At 47.5% G+C, this 20,528-nt stretch overlaps 1 protein-coding gene across 1 annotated transcript in view; it reads left to right on the forward strand.

Annotated features, from left to right (window-relative positions):
• The window catches only part of bckdha (branched chain keto acid dehydrogenase E1 subunit alpha), a 53,494-nt gene that overhangs the window by 14,399 nt on the left and 18,567 nt on the right, over positions 1-20,528 (forward strand). The window contains exons 3-7 of the mRNA XM_080218223.1: positions 2,877-2,963; positions 4,893-5,001; positions 8,884-9,045; positions 10,172-10,378; positions 12,677-12,818. Of these exons, the coding sequence (XP_080074349.1) occupies positions 2,877-2,963; positions 4,893-5,001; positions 8,884-9,045; positions 10,172-10,378; positions 12,677-12,818 (707 nt within the window). The remainder of the gene's footprint in view (positions 1-2,876; positions 2,964-4,892; positions 5,002-8,883; positions 9,046-10,171; positions 10,379-12,676; positions 12,819-20,528) is intronic.

A 20,528-nucleotide genomic window follows, 5' to 3' on the forward strand; every position in this document is an offset into this window, starting at 1 on the left:
GCAGCTGGGACTTCTGATTCCAGCTGCAGTAGATTTGAATTGGGGTCAGCGCAAACCCCCCTGAGTAAAGAGCAGTGAGCATAGAAGTCAGACCGAGATAGGACACTCATTCGCAGGCTTATGCACACGCTCCTCCCGCTCCTCCCACCGCAGCCCCCTCTGTCCACGACAGTAGCTGCCGCACTCAGGTTTTATAAAGGTCTCAAGTTGCCCAATAGGTAGTGGGTGGTCAGGTTGAGGGCAGGATAGATGGGAGGTTTGATTGGGGGATTGGCCAAAGGGTGTTAGGTTGGGGGTGATCTAGAGAGGGGACAGTTGGGTCCATTTGGGGATGGGTTTGTCAGGTTAGGCCACGGGGCAGTCTGGTGGGATCGGATCAGGGGTATTCAGGTCGGAGTGCAGTGGCTAGGACACGGGGGAGACTGGTCGGGTGTGGGAGAGAAGGTTGGGTTGGGTGAAGGGTGGTGGTCGTTTGTGGTGTCCAGTTCAGATACACTCGTTAATCACTGAATTATGCCAGAGTTTAAACTTTGTAACATTCCCAGCTTAGGCCCAAGTCACTAACTCGGCTCAGTGCCAGAGACTCAATGAACCAGGCAGTGCAAGTTGCCCCACCGAAAGTTTAACTTTCATTGGCAATTGCAGCATCAGACACACAGCAGACTTGATTCCAGGTTTCACTACTGTGGACATGGGACGATTTGAGCCAGCTATGAAAGCGCGTTTTAAATCTCAATATCTCGCCCCACTCCTATCCGCTCTGTAGCGCTCCGTGTATCAGCGGAGCGGGGCCGACAGGGTGACGTTTACCAAGTCAGAACTCTGCAATTCAGATTATTTGGACTGGGAATGAGAGCGTTTTGTGCAGCAGATGTCTTCTCCGAATTACAGTCCAGGAATGAGTTCAGATCCCAACCAGAGCAGCTTAAAACAAAACCTGAATTCAGCTTTTGGAGATGATTGTTGTAAAAACCCCAACAGGTTTCACCAATTTCCTTTAGGGAGGGGAAACTGTGGTCCTTGCCTGGGCTGGCTGCATATTCTTGCTAAATTCTCTTTACAATCTGTGGTTTGTTTGCACTGTGCAGTGAGTTTCTGACTTCTGCACAGTTGCTCCCTGTGCAGACCTCAGGGATCGTTGCTGACTCCAGACCCATCCAATACTGATGCTTCTTAATGGCCCTTTTGAAGTGAGCTACTGCAGAATCTCATAGAATCTTTACAGTGCAGAAGGAGGCCATTTGGCCCAACAAGCCTGTATCGACAACAATCCCAGCCAGGCCCTATCCCTGTAACTCCACATACTTAACCCGCTAATCCCATCCTGGGACATTAAGGGACAATTTAGCATGGCCAACCAACCTAACCCACACATCTTTGGAATGTAGGAGGAAACCCATGCAGACACAGGGAGAATGTGCAGAATTCACACAAACAGTGACCTAAGCCAGGAATCGAACCCAGATCCCTGGAGCTGTGAGGCAGCAGCACTAACCACTGTGTCACCCTATTTGTATTGAACAGTTATACAGCAGTCAAGAAGTCCCACCTGCACAGAGTAACCGGGGGTGGGTAGTAAAAGCCAGTGATGTTCACGACCTGAGAGTGAATGTATTTGTTTTAAATATTAATGTGATGGGAGGGACTGTTGCTCAGGCCAGAGATCCCTGAACCTTGCTCCCACCCAGAAAGAGAATTTCCGATCTGAGCCAAGCTTGTTGGTGCGGGCGGGGAGGCAGTGGCCTTTTGGTGTTGTCACTGGACTAGTAATCCAGGCAGCCTGGGTAATGCCCTAGGGACATGGGTTCAAATTCCGCCATGGCCTATGGTGAAATTAGAATTCAATAAAAATCTGGGGTGGCACAGCGGCGCATGGTTAGCACTGCTGCCCCACAGCGCCAGGGACCCAGGTTCAATTCTGGTCTCGGGTCACTGTCTGTGTGGAGTTTGCACATTCTCCCTGTGTCTGTGTGGGTTTCTTCGAGGTGCTCCGGTTTCCTCCCACCATCCAATGGTGTGCGAATTAGGTTGATTGGCCTTAGTAAATTGCCCCTATGTCAGGGGATTGGCAAGGTAAACGTGTGGGGCTTTTGGAACAGGGGTTGTGGTCAGTGCAGACTGGATGGGTCTAATGGCCTCCTTCTGTGTTGTAGGGATTCTGTGATTCTAATCTAATCTACTGATGACCATGAAGCCATTGTTGATTGTTGTAAAAACTCAGCTTGTTCACCTAATGTCCCTTTTCTAGGGAAGGAAATCTGCTGTCCTTACCCGGTCTGGCCTACATGTGACTCCAGAGCCACAGCAAAGTGGTTGACTCGCAAATGCCCCTCTGAAATGGAGGGCAGTTAGGAATGGGCAACAAATGCTGGCCTAGCCAGGGACACCCACATCTCATGAACAAATAGGAAATAAAGGGCTTCAGTTGGACAGATACTGCTCTGTAGAAAGGAAAATCATGATCCTTCCCTGTCATCCAGGCCGATAAGAGCATTGATAACTGAAAATCTACTTGCTATTTGGTTCATAACTCTCCGAATCATAACAGAAGGAAGCTATTGTGTTCATCTAGCCTTTACCCCATTCTCCTGCTCTTTCTCTGCAAAAGACGATGTGTTTTTTTGAGAATAACTTTGTGTTGATGTAGAGTGAGTCTCGAAAGCATTTTTGTCCCTTAGGCATAATTTAGTTGTGTCCGTTTCCAGTGGGGCAGCCCCCCACCCCCATTTCTCCCTTGAGGGGTGGGTGAACTCGCAACACAATCTCACAGCAGAGCTTGCATTGCTGCTCTTGCTGGGAGTGGCAGAACCTTTTTTGTTCTCTGGCCTGTTTTCACTGGTCTGACATCAGGTTTCTCTTCTCTGCTCTTCCCACAGTTGCCTAAGGACATGGTACTGAAGTTCTATCAGAAGATGACGCTGCTGAACACAATGGATCGCATTTTATACGAGTCCCAGCGACAGGTAAACAGTTGTGAGGAGCAGGATAGTTACCCTGCCTGCTTTGTCACTGAGACGCTCATTATGTTTACCTTGAGCACAGTATTCCAGGTTGACTCTCTGCTGCAGTGCTGTGGGTGGGCCGCACTGTTGGAGGTGCTATCTTTTACATGACCAGTTAAACTGAAGCCCTGTCTACCCTCTCAGGTGGATATAAAAGGCCCCATGAAATGATGAGAAGAGGAGCAGGGAGTTCTTCCTGTGGTCTGATCCCTTTATTGTTCTAGGAACGGACTGGCAACAAAATTAAGCCGTGATATTACTTTCATGAGAAGTCAGAACGAGTTTATTAGTTTCATGCAAAGCACAGGCAGTGATTTGCAGGTTAACGTGGGATTATATATACTTCCCACATTATACAGAAAAGTGCACAGCTTACCTTACAGCTTCTGGTCTTTGGTGTCCCACTTCTCTCTTTCTCTCTCTCCATCTCACACGCTCTCTCAACCTCTCCCCCCACATACACTCACAACCTCACACATGAGCACACACCCTCTCCCACTCACTCTGGCCTACAGTCTCAGGCTTCTTTCTCTCTCACTCTCACCCTAGTACTACCTCTTTTGCCCACTTTTTCTCTTTCTCCATCTCACCTACTCACTCTCTGGCTTTCTCTCTCTCTCTCTCTCTCTCTCTCACACACACATACTCTCTCACTCTTACAAATTCTCACTTTTCCTCCGCCTGTATTGGGCTCCAGTTTGTTTTTCCTTTGTTCAGTCAGATCGGGTTAGTTTTATCCTGACTTTTATTCAATTAATCCCCCTCCATATCCAGTCACACTCATTCCTGTGTTCATGATGCATAACTAGCTAGGAGCGATTCCTGCAAACAGACTAGCCTATGGGATGATTTCCTGCATTCACCATCATCCTCCCTTACCCCTCGATCTCAAAACCGCTACACCTGACGTGACTGTTCTCGCATTCCTGCCTTTTGCTCAAGCTGGCTTCAAGGTTTCATCTTCTTACTGTTGTGAGAGTTTGTAAAACACAATAAATCTTTGTCATAATAGAATCTGATAGTGCAGAAGGAGGCCATTCAGCCCATCAAGTCTGCACTGACCATTACCCCCCCCCCCCCCAACTTCCCCTCAGACCCAATCCCCATAACTGCACGCACTTACCCTAGCTAGTCCCTCTGACACTAAGGGGCAATTGAGCATGGCCAATCCACCTAACCTACACATCTTTGGACTGTGGGGGGGAAACCAGAGCACCCAGAGGAAACCCATGGAGAGAACGTACAGATTCTGCACAGACAGTAACCCGGGAATCGAACCCAGGTCTCTGGCGCTGTGGGGCAGCAGTGCTAACCACTGTGCCATCGCGCCATCCCCTCCAATTTGGTATCAATTTATATTGTGCCCAAGTTCAAGATTCCCTAACTCACGATAAAGCAAAAGAGGAGTTAATCAAGTTGCGTGTTAATAATCTTACATCCTGAGCCAATGTTTGTCTCTCAACCAAGGCGTAGAAATGGAATATCTGGTCGCCATCTCACTGCTGTTTGCGTGTGCTTGATGTGCGCGAAATGCTGGCCTTGTGCCCAATATTATAACAGTCACTACACATCAAAGACTGCGGCGCGATCTTGCCGGCCGTTCACGTCATGCTCCTACTCCAGCAAAATCGAAGAACTTGGCACCGTGCTCCTCCTTTCACTGCAGCGAGATTGGAAAATTCTGCTGGTGTGAACAGTCAGAAAATTCCAGCCTGCACCTTTGGCTCTAAAGTGCCCTGGGCCTTCCTGAGGCTTGTGGGTGGTTTTGTATAAATTTGAGCCTTTTATTGAGCCATCCAGTGTGACTGCCTTTGCTGGGACCTCTCCTGCCACTGTTGAGCTGCTGTTGATTGACCCGTGCCACGTTGAGACTCTTTACCTGTTTTACAGGGCCGAATATCCTTTTATATGACCAACTATGGTGAAGAGGGCACACACATCGGCAGTGCCGCCGCACTGGAACCCAATGACTTGGTCTTTGGGCAGTACAGAGAAGCAGGTAAGTGAAATGCAGGGACTGTAATCTGGGTAACACAGTCCACTGACAGGAGCTGCCGTCTAATCCAGCGAGTCCTACTTTCCATTCCACAGACAGGAATAACATTTAGGAACAAAAGCAGAGAATGTTGGAAATCTCAGCAGGTCTGTGAAGATGCTGATGGTGGGTCACCCAGTTTTGAAATGTTGGCTCTATCCTCTCTCCACAGATACTGTCAGACCTGCTGAGATTTCCAGCATTCTTCATAGAATCACATTCAGCCCATTGAGTCTGCACCGACCACAATCCCACCCAGACCCAATTGCCTGTAACCCCTAACGTTTACCCTGCTAGTTCCCCTGGCACTAGGGTCAAGTTAGCATAGCCAATCCACCTAACCCACACACCTTTGGACTGTTTTTTCTGATTTTGTTTCAAATTCCAGCAGGGTGGCACGGTGGTTAGCACCAATGCCTTACAATGACAAAAACCCAGGTTCAGTTCCAACCTTGGGTCTCTGCCTGTGCGGAGTTCTTCCCATGTCTGCGTAGATATCCTCCAAGTGCTCTGGTTTCCTCCCACAGTCCAAAGATGTGCTGGTCAGGTTGATTGGACGTGCTAAATTGCCCCTTAGTGTCAGAGACGGGTAAATGTTTGGGTTTACTGCGATGGGGCCTGGATAGGATTGTTGTCCTTGCAAACCTGATGGGCCAAATGGTCTCTTTCTGCACTATAGGGATTCTATTTGTGGTGTTTTGCCTTTGTAACATTTTGGGAGTTTACCTAGCAGCTCAGCTGTTCCACAAATCACGTGTGAGGCCTCAACTGGAGTGTTGTGTTGCCTGCTAGGCACCACATTTTAGTCAGGATGCCTGAGCCTTGTGGAGGGTGCAGAGGATATTTATTAGATCGGTAAGAGGAACTGCCATTTACATGAGAAAGCCACGGTTCCTGTTTCTTCAGGTAATGATAACCAAGAGAGATTTAATAGAGGCGTTCGAGATCACGGAAGGTTTTGATAGTATAAATAAAGAGGAAAGGTCCCCCAGCCCTCTCCCCCTCTCTGCCGCTAAAAGGCTCGATTAACTGAGAACACCGATTTAAATTAATTGGCAAAGTAGCCAGAGAAGAGAATTTTTCTTTACACTGAGTTGTAATGATTTAGAATGCACTGCCTAAAAGAGCGATAGAAGCAGCTTCAATACCAATTTTCAAAGGGCAATTGGAAAGATTTGCAGGACTATGAGGAAAATGGAGCTAACTGGATAGCTCTTTCAAAGGGATAGCACAGGTGTGTGAAGGGTCAACAATGTGGGGTGGCACAGTGGTTAGCACTGCTGCCTCACAGCGCCAGGGACGGGGTTTGATTCCCAGCTTGGGTCACCACCTGTGCAGAGTCTGCATGTTCTCCCCATTTCTGCATGGGTTTCCTCCAGGTGCTCCAGGACTCTTCCACAGTGCAAAGACGTGCAAATTAGGTTGATTGGCTATGCTAAATTGCCTCCAGCGTCAGGGGATTAGTAGCGTAAATATGTGGGGTTACGGGAATAGCGCCTGGGTGGCATTGTGGTTGGGACAATCTTGATGGACCAAATGGCCTCCTTCTGAGCTGTAGGGATTCTATACTTATGACATTAATAAATAAACTTTGAACTGGAATAACTAGCCTCCTGTGTTGTGTGACCGTGTGCTTAGCTTCCCCAGTCAGAAGTTTGATGCGCAGGGCTGATCAGAAGGAGGCTTCCCAAGCCATCCTCTCTGGCCTGCTACTACATAAGAATGATCCAACAGTGCTGATATCTCTACTGGGTCTGTGGGTGGCACAGGTAGACAGTGGTCACCCATTGGGTCTGAGTGGCAGGGATAGCCCATCCATTGGCTTTGTGGGTGGCACAGGTTATATAACCCTTCCCCCATTGCTTCCTTAATGGTACATCCCTCACCACCTCTTCCAGCAATGGAAAATTGATGCTTCTTAATTCCTATCCATCTCTCCTATTCTGTACGTGTGCAAACCATACATTGTTCACTTCTAGGGATTGTCAGCTTTATTGGCTATGAATTAAAATTATAGACTTTTCTGTGAAACAGGAATTAGGAGCAGAATTTGGCAAATTCAGCCCTTTGAGCCTGCTCCACCATTCAATCAGATCATGGCTGATCTTTCACTGGCCTCAAATCCACCTCCCCACCTGCTCTGCATATCCCTTAATCTTGTTTTCTTTTATTAGAAATATATCATAGAAACCCTATAGTACAGAGAGGCCACTCGGCCCATCAATTCTGCACTGACCACAATCCCACCCAGGCTCTACCTCCATATCCCTACATATTTTACCTGCTAATCCCTCTAACCTACGCATCTCAGGACTCTAAGGGGCAATTTTAGCATGGCTAATCAACCTAACCCGCGCATCTTTGGACAATGGTTAGCACTGCTGCTTCACAGCTCCAGGGACCTGGGTTCGATTCCCAGCTCGGGTCACTGTCTGTGTGGAGTTTGCACATTCTCCTTGTGCCTGTATGGGTTTCCTCCGGGTGCTCCGGTTTCCTCCCGCAGTCCAAAGATGTGCAGGCTAGGTTGATTGGCCACGCTAAAAATTGCCCTTAGTGTCCTGAGACACTTAGGTTAGAGGCATTAGCGGATAAATATGTAGGGATATGGAGGTAGAGCCTGGGTGGGATTGTGGTCAGCGCTGATTCGATGGGCCGAGTGGCCTCGTTCTGTACTGTAGGGTTCCTATGATTTCTGTGATCCTTCTATTCACTGTTTGTTCATATGCCTATCAAATATATCTATCTCTCACTTGGTACCATTCAACGATTCGGCCTCCACCTTGCTGTGAGGCAGCCCAGAGTGTTTAATCTCTGCTCATACATCAACCCTTTCATCCCCAGAATCAATCTGGTGAACCTTCTCTGAACTGTCGGGACACTTCAGTGCAGCACTGAGAGGGTGCTGTTTTAGGCCTTTGGATGGGACGTTTAACCCATAAGACATAGGAGCAGAATTAGACCATTTGGCCCATTGAGTCTGTTCCACCATTCAATCATGGCTGATTTTTTTTTTGCTCATCCCCATTCTCCTGCCTTTTCCCCATAACCCCTGATCCCCTTATTGATCAAGAACCTACCTATCTCTGACTTAAAGACACTCAATGACCTGGCCACCACAGCCTTCTGCGGCAAAGAGTTCCACAGGTTCTCCATTCTCTGGCTGAAGAAATTCCTCCTCATCTCTGTTTTAAAGGATTGTCTCTTCAGCCTGAGGTTGTGCCCTCTGGTTCTAGTTTTTCCTACTAGTGGAAGCATCCTCTCCACGTCCTCTGTACCCAGGCCTCGCAGTATCCTGCAAGTTTCAATAAGGTCCCCCCTCAACCTTCTAAATCCAACAAGTACAGACCCAGAGCCCTCAACCATTCCTCATACGACAAGCAATGCTCTACTTGCTTCGAAGGTTCAGGTGAGATTTCCTGGTATGGTTTGAGGAAAAGGTGTGAGCTCTCCCTGCACCCTGGCCACATTTCTAACCTTAACTAAAACTACCCAGAACGACAGATTGTCTCGTGCTGTTTGCGAGACCTTGTAGGGTGCACTTTGACTACCACCTAACAACATGGTTACCACTTAATAGCAGCGACTGCACTTCGAGGTTATTCACTGAGGATAAGCAGCTGTCTCTGAGCACTCTGGAGAGATGATGGCCAGGATCCTCTGGTCTCATTCCGTCCCGCCCCGCTGCCAGCGGAAATGGAGAATTTGGCGCCCAGACGAAATTCCATTCACTGCGGCGGGACTGGAGAACCCCAGCCGCGGACGAGGTCGGAGATTTCCAGCAGGTGAGGCACTGTGTCACTGCCAGTTACCTTTCTCTAACCCGCTTGTACTTTGCCTCCTTCCCAGGTGTCTTAATGTACAGAGGTTTCCCCCTGGAGCTCTTCATGGCACAGTGCTATGCCAGCGCCAGAGATGTGGGTAAGGGGCGTCAGATGCCAGTTCACTACGGCAGCAGGGATCTTCATTTTGTCACAATCTCCTCTCCCTTGGCAACACAAATGCCCCAGGGTAAGAATTTGCATTCTAAGCATGTGTTACCGTCACACTGTCTTAACCTTTGATATTCTTATCTCCCTGCCCTTCTCCCAGCACCCTCCGCCTACCCCTCGACTCCTGCCATCCCCCCCCTCCCCGGGATTACCACCCCTCCCTTCAGGGCTACCCTTGCAGATTAGTTTAAGATTTCCTCGTCGATTTTATTTTTCCCGCACTTTGGTGAATCAGATGTTTTACTGGGTATTGCTCACTAGATGCCAGCAGAGTGCTTGAGTTAGAAACTGGAAGTTGCAGAATAGCCTTCAGAGGAACTCTTAAACATTCACAAGAGCTGTCACTTGGTGAAGTGTCTTTTCCCCACTGGAATTATGCTCTTCCCCTGACTCTTTTCCACCAGGTACCATGCCCCTCGCTCTCCATATGAATAGAGTACCCTCAATTGCCCTCTATTTTCCCTCTCTCCCAAGTACAGTGCCCCTTTCCCTGGGTATTGAGTTCCTCCCCTAGAGAGGAATTACCCTCACCCAGCTCAGTATGTGCCTGTTGGTAAGTGCGGTGCACTGTCTTTGAAGACATTACTTGTTCTGCATTCTGCAGCTAGACTTCCCTGTTCTGCGTCCCCTTAGCTGTTCCTTCTGTCTGCTCTTTCAGCTGCATGAAAGCTGCCCTAGCAAAGTGGGGTTGGGGTGGGGGTTGGGTCATTGAATCCCTACAGTGCAGAAGGAGGCTACTTGACCTATCGAGCCTCCACCGACAACAATCCCACCCAGGCCCTCTCCTTGTAACTACTCTTTTTACCCCAATGTTCCCTCCGACACTATTTAGCATAGCCAATCAAACTGGCCCGCACGTCTTTGGAGTGTGGGAGGAAACCGGAGCACCCGGAAGAAACCCACACAGTCACGAGGAGAATGTGCAGACACGGACACAGCCCTGAAGTAATTGGACACTGAGAGGCAGCAGTGTTCACCACTGGGTTGGGGAAGGAGTTCGCAGTCAGAAATCCCGAGGGATAATTGGTCCTTCTGTCCTGTTATCTTAGTTCCCCCCCACCTCCCCCCACTGCCCCCTTTCCTCTCATGTTATGACCCCTCCTGTTTGAATTCTCTCTCATGCCCTGCCTACTTTCTACTTCTAGCTGTGGGGGCTGCATACGCCTACAAAGTGAGTCAGGAAGACCGTGCAGTCATCTGCTACTTCGGAGAAGGTGCTGCGAGCGAAGGAGACGCTCACGCTGGCTTCAACTTCTCGGCCACGCTGGAGTGCCCCATCATATTCTTCTGTAGGAACAACGGCTACGCCATCTCGACACCAACTCATGAACAGTACAGAGGAGACGGCATTGGTAAGTATAGAGAAGCAATGGTATCAACAGGGATTTATAGAATCCAAGAACATTACAGCACATTTGGAGGCCATTTGGTCGCTCGTACTGATGCTGGCTCTTTGAAAGATAATCCAATCACACCCACACTTCTCCTCTTACTCCACACCCTTATTTTACTTCCTTCTTTACAGATATTTATTGAATTCCCTTTCGAAAATTATTGAATCTGTTCCCATCCTTCAGGCAGCACATTCCATAACTCATTGGGGAAAAGATTTGGTTCCACCTGTTTTGTTTTTAATTACTTGTTTATGGGGTGTGGGCATCGCTGGCTGTTGTTGCCCATCCCAGAGGGCATTTGAGAGTCAACCACATTGCTGTGGATCTGTAGGCCAGACCAGATAAAGATGACAGGGATGGCACAGTGGTGAGCACTGCTGCCTCACAGTGCCAGGGACCGTGGTTTGATTCCCGTCACTGTCTGTGCAGAGTCTGCACGTTCTCCCTGTGCCTGTGTTTGTTTCCTCCGGGTGCTCAGGTTTCCTCCCACAGTCTGAAAGACATGCTGGTTAAGGTGCATTGGCCATGCTCAATTCTCCCTCAGTGTACCCAAACAGGAACCAGAGTGTGGCAACAAGGGGATTTTCACAGTAACTTTATTTCAGTGTTAATGTAAGCCTACTTGTGACAGTAATTAAAAAAAACTTTAAATAAAAACAGATTTCCTTCCCTAAAGGGCATTAGTGAACCAGATGGGTTTGTTTTTAATGACAATTGACAATGTTTTCATGTCATTAGACTTTTTATATTCCTGATTTTTATTGAATTCCAATTTCACCATCTGCCTTGGTGGGATTTGAACCCTTGCTTGGGCCTCTGGACGACTAGTCCAGTGACAAAACCACTATGTTACCGCCTCCCCTGCTTCTGGTTCTTTTTAAGTTTTAAATTTTATTTATTAGTGACAAGTAAGGCTTACATTCACACTGCAATGAAGTTACTGTGATATTCCCCTAGTCAGCACACTCCTGGCGCCTGTTCGGCTCAATGCAACTAACCAGCATGTCTCTCAGAATGTGGGAGGAAAGCTATGCAGGCACAGGGAGAACGCGCAGACTCCACACAGACAGTGACCCAAGCCGGGAATCGAACCCAGGTGCCTGGAGCTGTGAGGCAATGCTAACCAGTGGGCCACCATGCTGCCCCATTTTACCCACTGCTGCTGTTGGTGCCAATCTGATGTACGTCAGCCCACTGAGCCATTGTGCCCCCCCTCCCCCATCCCAAATTACCATGGGAACATTTGGTTTTATGTGTATGTTTATAGGCCGAAGCTATGGCTGATGGTAGAACCTCCAAATTTCTTTCCATCACATGGCTGAACCGAAAAATCTCCCGCTCTTACCAACTGCCATTGACGGGTGTTGGAAAGATTTACAAGTTGACGCTCAAATTGTTTGGCCATGTTATGGGCTCATCCTCCTTGGCCGTCAGGTCCCGAAGTGGGATTTGAACTCGGAACTCCCGGCTTAATGCAAGAACACAAGCCGCTATGCCAAAAGACCACCTGACTTCCCTTATGCCAATTATAATATTGACTGTTATCAAAAAGACTTCAGGATGCTGAGCGTCACCTATTAAATCTCCGCTGAACCACAGTAGTTAGCACTGCTGCCTCACAGTGCCAGAGAACCGGGTTCGATTCCAGCCTCGGTCACTAGCCCTGTGGAGTTTGCATGTTCTCCCCGTGTTTCCACGTTTTCCTCTGGGTGCTCCAGTTTCCTCCCACACGCTAAAGATGTGCGGGTTAGCTGGATTGGCCGTGCTAAATTGCCCCTTAGTATCAGGGGGATTAGCAGGGTAAGTAATGATATCACAGGGATAGAGCCTGGCTGGGATTGTGATCGATGCAGACTCAATGATCCAAATGGTCTCCTTCTGCACTTAGGGATTCTATGATTCTCTGCTGCAAACCCACCACCTTCAGTCTGAGCACCTAACTGATGTCTGCATCCAACCACTCAGGCCTTGAGATCCATCCCAAAGCTTGGTGCCCAGAATATTAGAAGTGAGGAATGATGGCGATAGATCGGGTGATATTAGGAATTGGTGGGTAGGATGCCTTGTTTGCACCTGTTTTATTGCAATGAGTGAAGTGTAATGTTAAGTGGGATCCATAAACACCCCACTCCTGCTCGGTACTAACCTGGCCTATTCCTGTCGGGTGAGTAGATTAAAATTGAGGTTGCACCATTGGAACAGATCTACTAGGGGAACGCACGGAATCGGCTAACTCCCCCCTCTTTGTCCCATTAGCTGCCAGAGGCCCTGGTTATGGGATAATATCGATCAGAGTGGATGGGAATGATGTCTTCGCTGTTTACAACGCTACTAAAGAGGCACGACGCAGAGCTGTGGCAGAAAACCAGCCATTCCTCATCGAGGCTATGACCTATCGGTAAGTATACAGGAGACTGGCTCACACACAATGCCTCCTAATGATTTTAGTGAGTAAACTCTGTCAACACTATTCAACAGTCCCTGCTGGCCGATCGACCCTCCTCCTCCAGTTGACAGATAATTACATTCCTGTTTCTGTACAGTACCACGGGGAAAGGGTTTTTTGGGTTCTTCTACATTCCTTCTGTTGTTGCAAGAGGTTCTGTCATCCAGTCAATCCTGAATTGATCCGTTTCACAAGATTTCTTGAAAAGAATTTCATTTTTTTTGGTCCCAATTTGCCTCGTTCCCCTGGTATACCAACCCTACTGTATCCCCATTGCAGCTTCTGCCGGTTACTAGAATGGGGTTGGGAAGACCCGATGGACAGAGTGGTGGGGATGATGGGGTCAAACTACAGGGCCAGAGAGACAGGACAAACGACAGGGGTAACAGTGGTTAGCATTGCTGTACCATAGCACCAGGGACTGAGGTTCGATTCTGGCCTTGGGTGACTGAATGGGTTTCTCATTCTCCGTGTGGGTTCCCTCCGGGTGCTCTGCTTTCCTCCCAGACTCCAAAGATGTGCACGTTAGGTGGACTGGCCATACTAAATTCCCCTTATGAGAACTAGAAGCAGGAGTAGGCTATTTGGCCCATCGAGCCTGCTCCACCATTCAATAAGATCACAGCTGAACTTTTTGTGGACTGGGCTCCATTTACCCACCTGCTCACCATAGCCCTTAATTCCTTTGCTGTTCAAAAATTTATCTATCCAAATTATTGTCCAAAGATGTGAGGGTTAGATGGATTGGCCATGATGTGAGCAGGGCTATGGGAATAGGGATTGTCTGAGTGAGATGCTGTTTCAGATGTCGGTGCAGGCTCAATGGGCGGAATGGCGATCTTCTTCATTGTAGGGATTCTCTGGTTCTGACTGAGAGAAGGGACAAATGACAGGGTCAGAGAGATGGGGTAAAGTATGGGAGTCCGTAACCTTCTGACTGAGAGGCGCAAGTTTACCAGACCGAGCCAAGGCTTTTATAGTGGAGTGACTCTTTATTTGATTGACAATTGTCACGTGTGTTGGGATACACTGAAAAGTATTGTTTCCTGCGTGCATACTGGCAAAGCATACTATGCATAGAGAAGGAAAGGAGGCGGTGCAGAATGTAGTGTTACAGTCAGAGCTAGGGTGTAGAGAAAGATCAACTTAATGCTAGGTAGGTCCATTCAAAAGTCTGATGGTAGCAGACATCTGCGTCGGGGTGGCACAGTTGTTGGCACTGCCTCAGCACCAGGGACGTGGGTTCAGTTCCCAGCTTTGGTCACTATGTGGAGTCTGTACATTCCGCCCGGGTACTCGGTTCTGTCCCACAGCCCGAAAAACGTGCTGGTTAGATGCTTTGGCCGTGCTAAATTCTCCCTCAGCGTACCTGAACAGTCACAGGAGTGTGGTGACTAGGGGATTATTGCAGTTTTACTGCAATGATGCTAATAAACAAACTTTAAAGCAGGGAAGGATCTGTTCTTGAGTCGGTTGGTATGTGTCCTCAGACTTTTGTATCTTTTTCCCAACGGGAGAAGAATGTCCGGGGTGCATGAGGTCCTTGTTTTGCTGGCAGCTTTTGAGACACTGTAGGAAGTGTAGACAGAGTCAATGGGTGGGGGGCTGGTTTGAGTGATGAACTGAGTCTGACTGCAGGAAGAGATTGAGAACAGTAGTGAGGAGGCAGCAGTGTTCAGCCAAAGCCAACCTTTAACAGCAGGTGAATAGATTGAAATAAATACGAAGGCAAATCTTTTGGAGTTTATCACAAGGGGAGTTGATTATATCAGTAGCAAGGTGTTGCTACAGTTGTACAGGATCTTAGTAAGATCGTATCTGGGGTCCTGTGTAGCCCTTACTCAAAAAAGGATATAATAGAAATGGCTCAGAAGGTTCACTTGACTGATTCATAAGATGAACGGGTTGTCTTGTGAGGAAAGATTGTGCGGTTTGAGTCTGTGTCCATTGGAATTTAGAAGAATAAGAGGTGATCTTATTCAAACGTAAAGATTCTCCATCATGGGCAATCCATCTAACCCTCACATCTTTGGACAATAATAGAATTGGATTAGACAATAACTTGGATAGATACATTTTTGAACAGTAAAGGAATTAAGGGTTATGGTGAGCAGGTGGGTAAATGGAGCCCAGTCCACAAAATGATCAGCCATGATCTTATTGAATGGTGGAGCAGGCTCATGGGGCCAGATGGCCTACTCCTCCTAGTTCTTAAGGGGAATTTAGTATGGCCAATCCACCTAACATGCACATCTTTGGAGTCTGGGAGGAAACCAGAGCACCCGGAGGAAACCCACACACGGAGAATGAGGGGACTTGAACAGGATGGGTGACCATGGGAAGTTTCCCCTTGTGGCCTAAGGGACAGAGTTTAAAAATTAGTGCCCTCCCATTTAAGACTGGGAAGAGGAGAATTTTTGATCTCTGAGCCATTGATGTGTGAAATTGTCTCCCCCGTGGAGGCTGGATCATTGAATATATTCAAGGCAGAGTTAGTCAGATTTAAGATCGACAAGGGTTAAAGAGAGAGGAGTGGGAGGAGGCATGGGGGCAGGGGAGCGGGCAGAGGGGGGCAGTCAAAAAAATAGAGTTGAGGCCACTATTACATCAGCCAAGGGTTATATTGAATGATACGATGTGGAGATGCCTGGGTGGACAAGAAATCAAGCTTGGACTTTCACGATGAATGGTAGGACCTTGGGGAATATTGTGGAACGGAGGGACCTTGGAGTTTGGGTGCGCGGTTCCCTAAATGTGGAGCCATAAGTAGATAGGGCAATGAAGAACACTTTTGGCATGCTGGCCTTTGTCAGTCGGGCATTGAGTATAGAAGTTGGGAAGTTATGTTGCAGTTGAACAGGAAGCTGGTGAGGCCTCACCTGGAGTGTTGTGTTCAGTTTTGGTTGCCTTAGTATAAAAAAAGGTATTAAATTGAAGAGAGTGCAGAAGAGATTTACAAGGATGTTGCCAGGACTCGAGGGACTGAGTTACAGGGAGAGATTGGACAGGCAAAGATCTTTCTCTTTGGAGCATAAGAGAGTGAGGGGTGGTCCTATAGAGGTGTATAAGATCATGAGAGGCATGGATAGGGTGAATGCATTCAGTCTTTTTTCCCAGGATTGGGAATAAGAACTAGAGGGCATGCGTTTAAGTTAAGAGGGGAAAGGATTAATGGGAACCCGAGGAGCAACTATTTTACCCAGAGGGTGGTACGTATGTGGAATGAGCTGCCAGAGGAAGTGGTTGAGGCAGGGACATTGACAACATTTAAAAGGCATTTGGACACAGATACATGGATAGGAAAGGTTTAGAGGGATTTGAGCCAAATGCAGGCAAATGAGGTTAGCTTAGATGGGCTTTTGGGTCCGTGCCATAGATTATATGAGAGGTCACACGACACCAGGTTATAGTCCAACAGGTTTATAGACAGAGAGAGACAATAGCCCAACACTCATTGTCACTCCACTTCTGTATTCTGTGCCTGCATGGTTCTCTCCACTTCACCTGATGAAGGAGCAGCACTCTGAAAGCTTCTGATTTCAAATAAACCTGCTGGGCTATAACCTGGTGTCGTGTGACACCTCGTATTGAATGTTGGAGCAGGGACTGAACAGCCTATCCCTGCACCTAATTGCTGTGTCCTTTTCTTCTTGTGTGTTCTCCTCTGTCCCCTCCCCTTGCGTGCTTTCCCCCATTGTGCCTCCTCATTCAGCTTACAATAGGGGCTTGATTACAGCTTTCAGGAATCTGCATTGAAACGTAACATAGTTTTGTCTTTGTGCTAATGCTGGTGATGATGGAGATGCTGGCATTGTACTGGGGTAAACACAGTAAGAAGTCTTACAACACCAGGTTAAAGCCCAGCAGTTTTATTTAATAAATCTTAAACCACTTAAACCAAATAAACCTGTTGGACTTTAACCTGGTGTTGAGACTTCTTACTAATGCTGGTGGACATCTTTTAACCCCTGTGACTTGCCTGGGCTTGCAACATCTCACTTACTGTCCTGTATGGAGACAATACACATCTCTTTAACACGTGCTTCATGCTATCTCCACTCATATTGTCTGCGTCTTTAAGACTTGATTAGTTGTAAAGATTCGCATTCTAATCAGTATTCTATAAACTGAGTGTGTGCCTTTATACACCCTGTTTGTGATCAGAACTCCCCACTCACCTGACGAAGGGGCAGAACCCCGAAAGCTAGTGGCGTTTGCTACTAAATAAACCTGTTGGACTTTAACCTGGTGTTGTGAGACTCCTTACTGTGTTTACCCCAGTCCAGTGCCAGCATCTCCACATCAGGACATTTTTCTCCCCAGTACTTCCTGTTCCCCTAGCAAGGGAGTGGCTTTGATTTGATTTATTATTGTCACATGTATTGGAATACTGTGAAAAGTATTGTTTCTTGTGCGCTATTCAGGCAAAACATACCATTCGTAGAGTACAAAGGGGAGAAGGAAAGAAGAGACGGCAGAATACTGTGTTGCAATTACAGATTGGGTGAACAGAAGGATAATATGTGATAGGACCATTTCCTGTTGTCTGATGGCAGCAGGGAAGAAGCTGTTCTTGAGTTGGTTGGTACGTGTTCTCGGACTTTTCTATTGTTTTCACAACAGAAGAAGGTGGAACAGAGAATGCCCAGGGTGCGTGGAGTCCTTGATTTTGCTGGCTGCTTTCCCAAGGCAGCAGGAAGTATAGGCAGAGTCAGCAGATGGGAGGCTGGTTTGCGTGGTGGACTGGGCTACATTCACAACCCTTTGTAGTTTCTTGCAGTTTTGGTCAGAGCTGGAGTCATAACAAACTGTGATGCATCCAAAAAGAATGTTTTCTATGGTGCATGTATAAAAATTGTGAGGGGTGTAGTGGACATGCTAAATTTCCTTCACCTCCTGGGAAAGTAGAGGCATTGGTAGGCTTTCTTAAATATGATGTTGGCTTGTGGGACGACTAGGACAGGTTGTTGGTGATCTGGACATCTTGAAGCTCTCTACCATCTCTGCTTCATCACTGTTGATGTAGACTGGCATGTTCTCCACTACACTTCCTGAAGTCGATGACTAGTCCTTCATTTTGTTGACATGGAGGGAGTGACAAGATCTGGGGTTAAGTATTGTCATTTCTGACTATCTTGCCACTGGTATAAGATGGGAAGAATTTTAGGGCAATTTTAATTGATGGTGCCACTTGGATTCTTGTGCGCTATTCAGGCAAAACATACCATTCGTAGAGTACAAAGGGGAGAAGGAAAGAAGAGACAGCAGAATACTGTGTTGCAATTACAGATTGGGTGAAGAGAAGGATAAGTGTCCAAACCAAATATGCTGAGGGCAATGATAGTTTAGCATTCTTGAAGCTTATTCATTTTTATTCCTACAGCAGCTGTCTACTTCAATGTAGTCCTTGAGTCATTGCTATGCCAGGCTCACTAGTTCTGTTCTTGGATAAGGAGCGAGCTATAGTCATAGAGGTTTACAGCATGGAAACAGGCCCTTTGGCCCACCTTGTCCTTGCCGTCAATTTTTTTTACCCCTAAGCTAGTCCCAATTGCCCATGTTTGGCCCATAACCCTCTATACCCATCTTACCCATGTACCTGTCTAAATGCTTTTTAAGAGACGAATTTGTACTTGCCTCTGCTACTAATCAGCAAGTGCTGAATCAAGCTACACACTGTTGGGGAAAAAGAAGTATTGAACATTATTTTTGGATGAAGAAAGTTCCTTTGTGGCCATCACTTAACAATGTTGATGGACCTTTAGAATGGTAATAATGCAAGTAGCTTAAAAAGGCTGCTGGGGGACAAAGCTTCCCTCGAAAGTACATTGTTCCACTTTTGTGTGGCCAGTTGTACAGAATCTAAGAATATTCTGGAAATGCGACGAAGGCAGTTCTCTATTCTGGAGTTTGTTATTTGAATGTGTTCTGGGACTTTGTTTATTGAATAGTAGAGCAGGGTCAAGAGGATGTATGGCCCGCTCCTCCTATTTCTCACCCTCTTAGCAGTTCATATGCAGCCTTGTGTTTCACCTAGCAGGAGTTCAGTCTGCCATCGCGGGTACTGAAAAAGCTCAGCATGAAGGAGACAAGTATTCAGCGTAGATCCAGGAGATGCTTTTATGCCCCCCTGTTGAAGATTCTGGTGGCCTTCACCTGCAGTCTCCCCCTCCCCACTCCACTACCCTACCAAAAAAATGATGCAACCTCTACAAACTCCAACGTACAAAACTCTGTTGTCCATGCCCTGCCCAACACTAAGGGCGAGATTTTCTGGATATGCTCGCCTCAAGACCGGAAAATCCTGCCTGAGATCAACAGACTTTTACATGGTCCCATCTCCTTCCACCACACCACACACACACACACACACACACACACACACACACACACACACACACACACACACACCACCACCACCCCCCCCCCCCCCCCCGAATGACACAATTACACCCTTAGTCTGTCTCTGTTTTCATTTGTGGAATCCCTTTGGTACAGAAGGAAGCCGTTCAGCCCATCAATAGTACAAGTTATTCATAGAACCCCTTCAGTGCAGAAAGAGATTCTTCGGCCCAATCGAGTCTGCACCGACCACAATCCTACCCAGGCCCTATTTCTCATTTCTCCATTATGCCTGTCCTCCTGAATTACTGGTCCTTTAGCCCAAGGTTTTTACATTTCAAATCCATTTCCTCGGATATGAATCTTCTCATGCTCTTGCCCCAGACTGTCCAAAAACACTGTCTAAAAAGATTGTATTCGAATTCAGTGCTTTCACAAAGAACTGCTCCTAATCAATGGCCTTCCTTCCATCTCAAGGTCAGAACTGGGGTTGTCCACTGATAACTGCACAATGTTCACCATTCACAACTCCTCAGATACTGAAGCAGTCCATGTCAAAATGCAGTAACTGTGGGCAATATCCAGCCTTGGACTGACAAGTGGCAAGTAGCATTCATGCCACACAAGTGCCAGGCAATGACCATCTCCAACAAGAGAGAATTCCCACACACCCACACCCACCCACACATTCAGTGATATTGCCATCGCTGAGTCCCCCATTATCAAATCCTGGGGGTCACCATTGACCAGCAACTGAACTGGACCAGCCATATAAGTACTGTGGCTACAACTGCAGGTCAGAGGCTAGGAATCCCGTGGAGAGTAATTCCCCAGAGCCTGTCCACCATCTACAAGGCACAGGTCAAGAATGTGATGGAATGCGCCCCACTTGCCTGGATGGGTGGAGCTCCGATAACACTCAAGAAACTCAACACCATTCAAGACAAAGTAGCCCCGCTCGATTGGCACCCCATCCGCAAATATTCACTCTCTTCCCCACCAATGCACAGTAGCAGCAGGAAGCACCATCCATAAGATGCACTGCAGTAATTCACCAAGATTCCTTAGGCAGCAAACCCACAAGCTCTACCACATAGAAGGAGAAGGATGGCAGACATATGAGAACAACACCACTACCTGCAAGTTCCCCTCCAAGTCGCTCACCATTCTGACTTGGAAATATGTCAGCTGTTCCTCCAGTGTCGCTGGGTCAAAATCCCTCCCTAACAGCACTGTGGGTGTACCTACAGCACATGACTGCAGCAGTTCAAGAAGGTAGCTCACCACCACTTTCTCAAGGGCGCCAAGACATGGGCAAAA

Source organism: Carcharhinus amblyrhynchos, unplaced genomic scaffold (assembly GCF_965287045.1).
Source record: "Carcharhinus amblyrhynchos unplaced genomic scaffold, sCarAmb.v2.hapA scaffold_37, whole genome shotgun sequence".
NCBI lineage: Eukaryota > Metazoa > Chordata > Chondrichthyes > Carcharhiniformes > Carcharhinidae > Carcharhinus > Carcharhinus amblyrhynchos.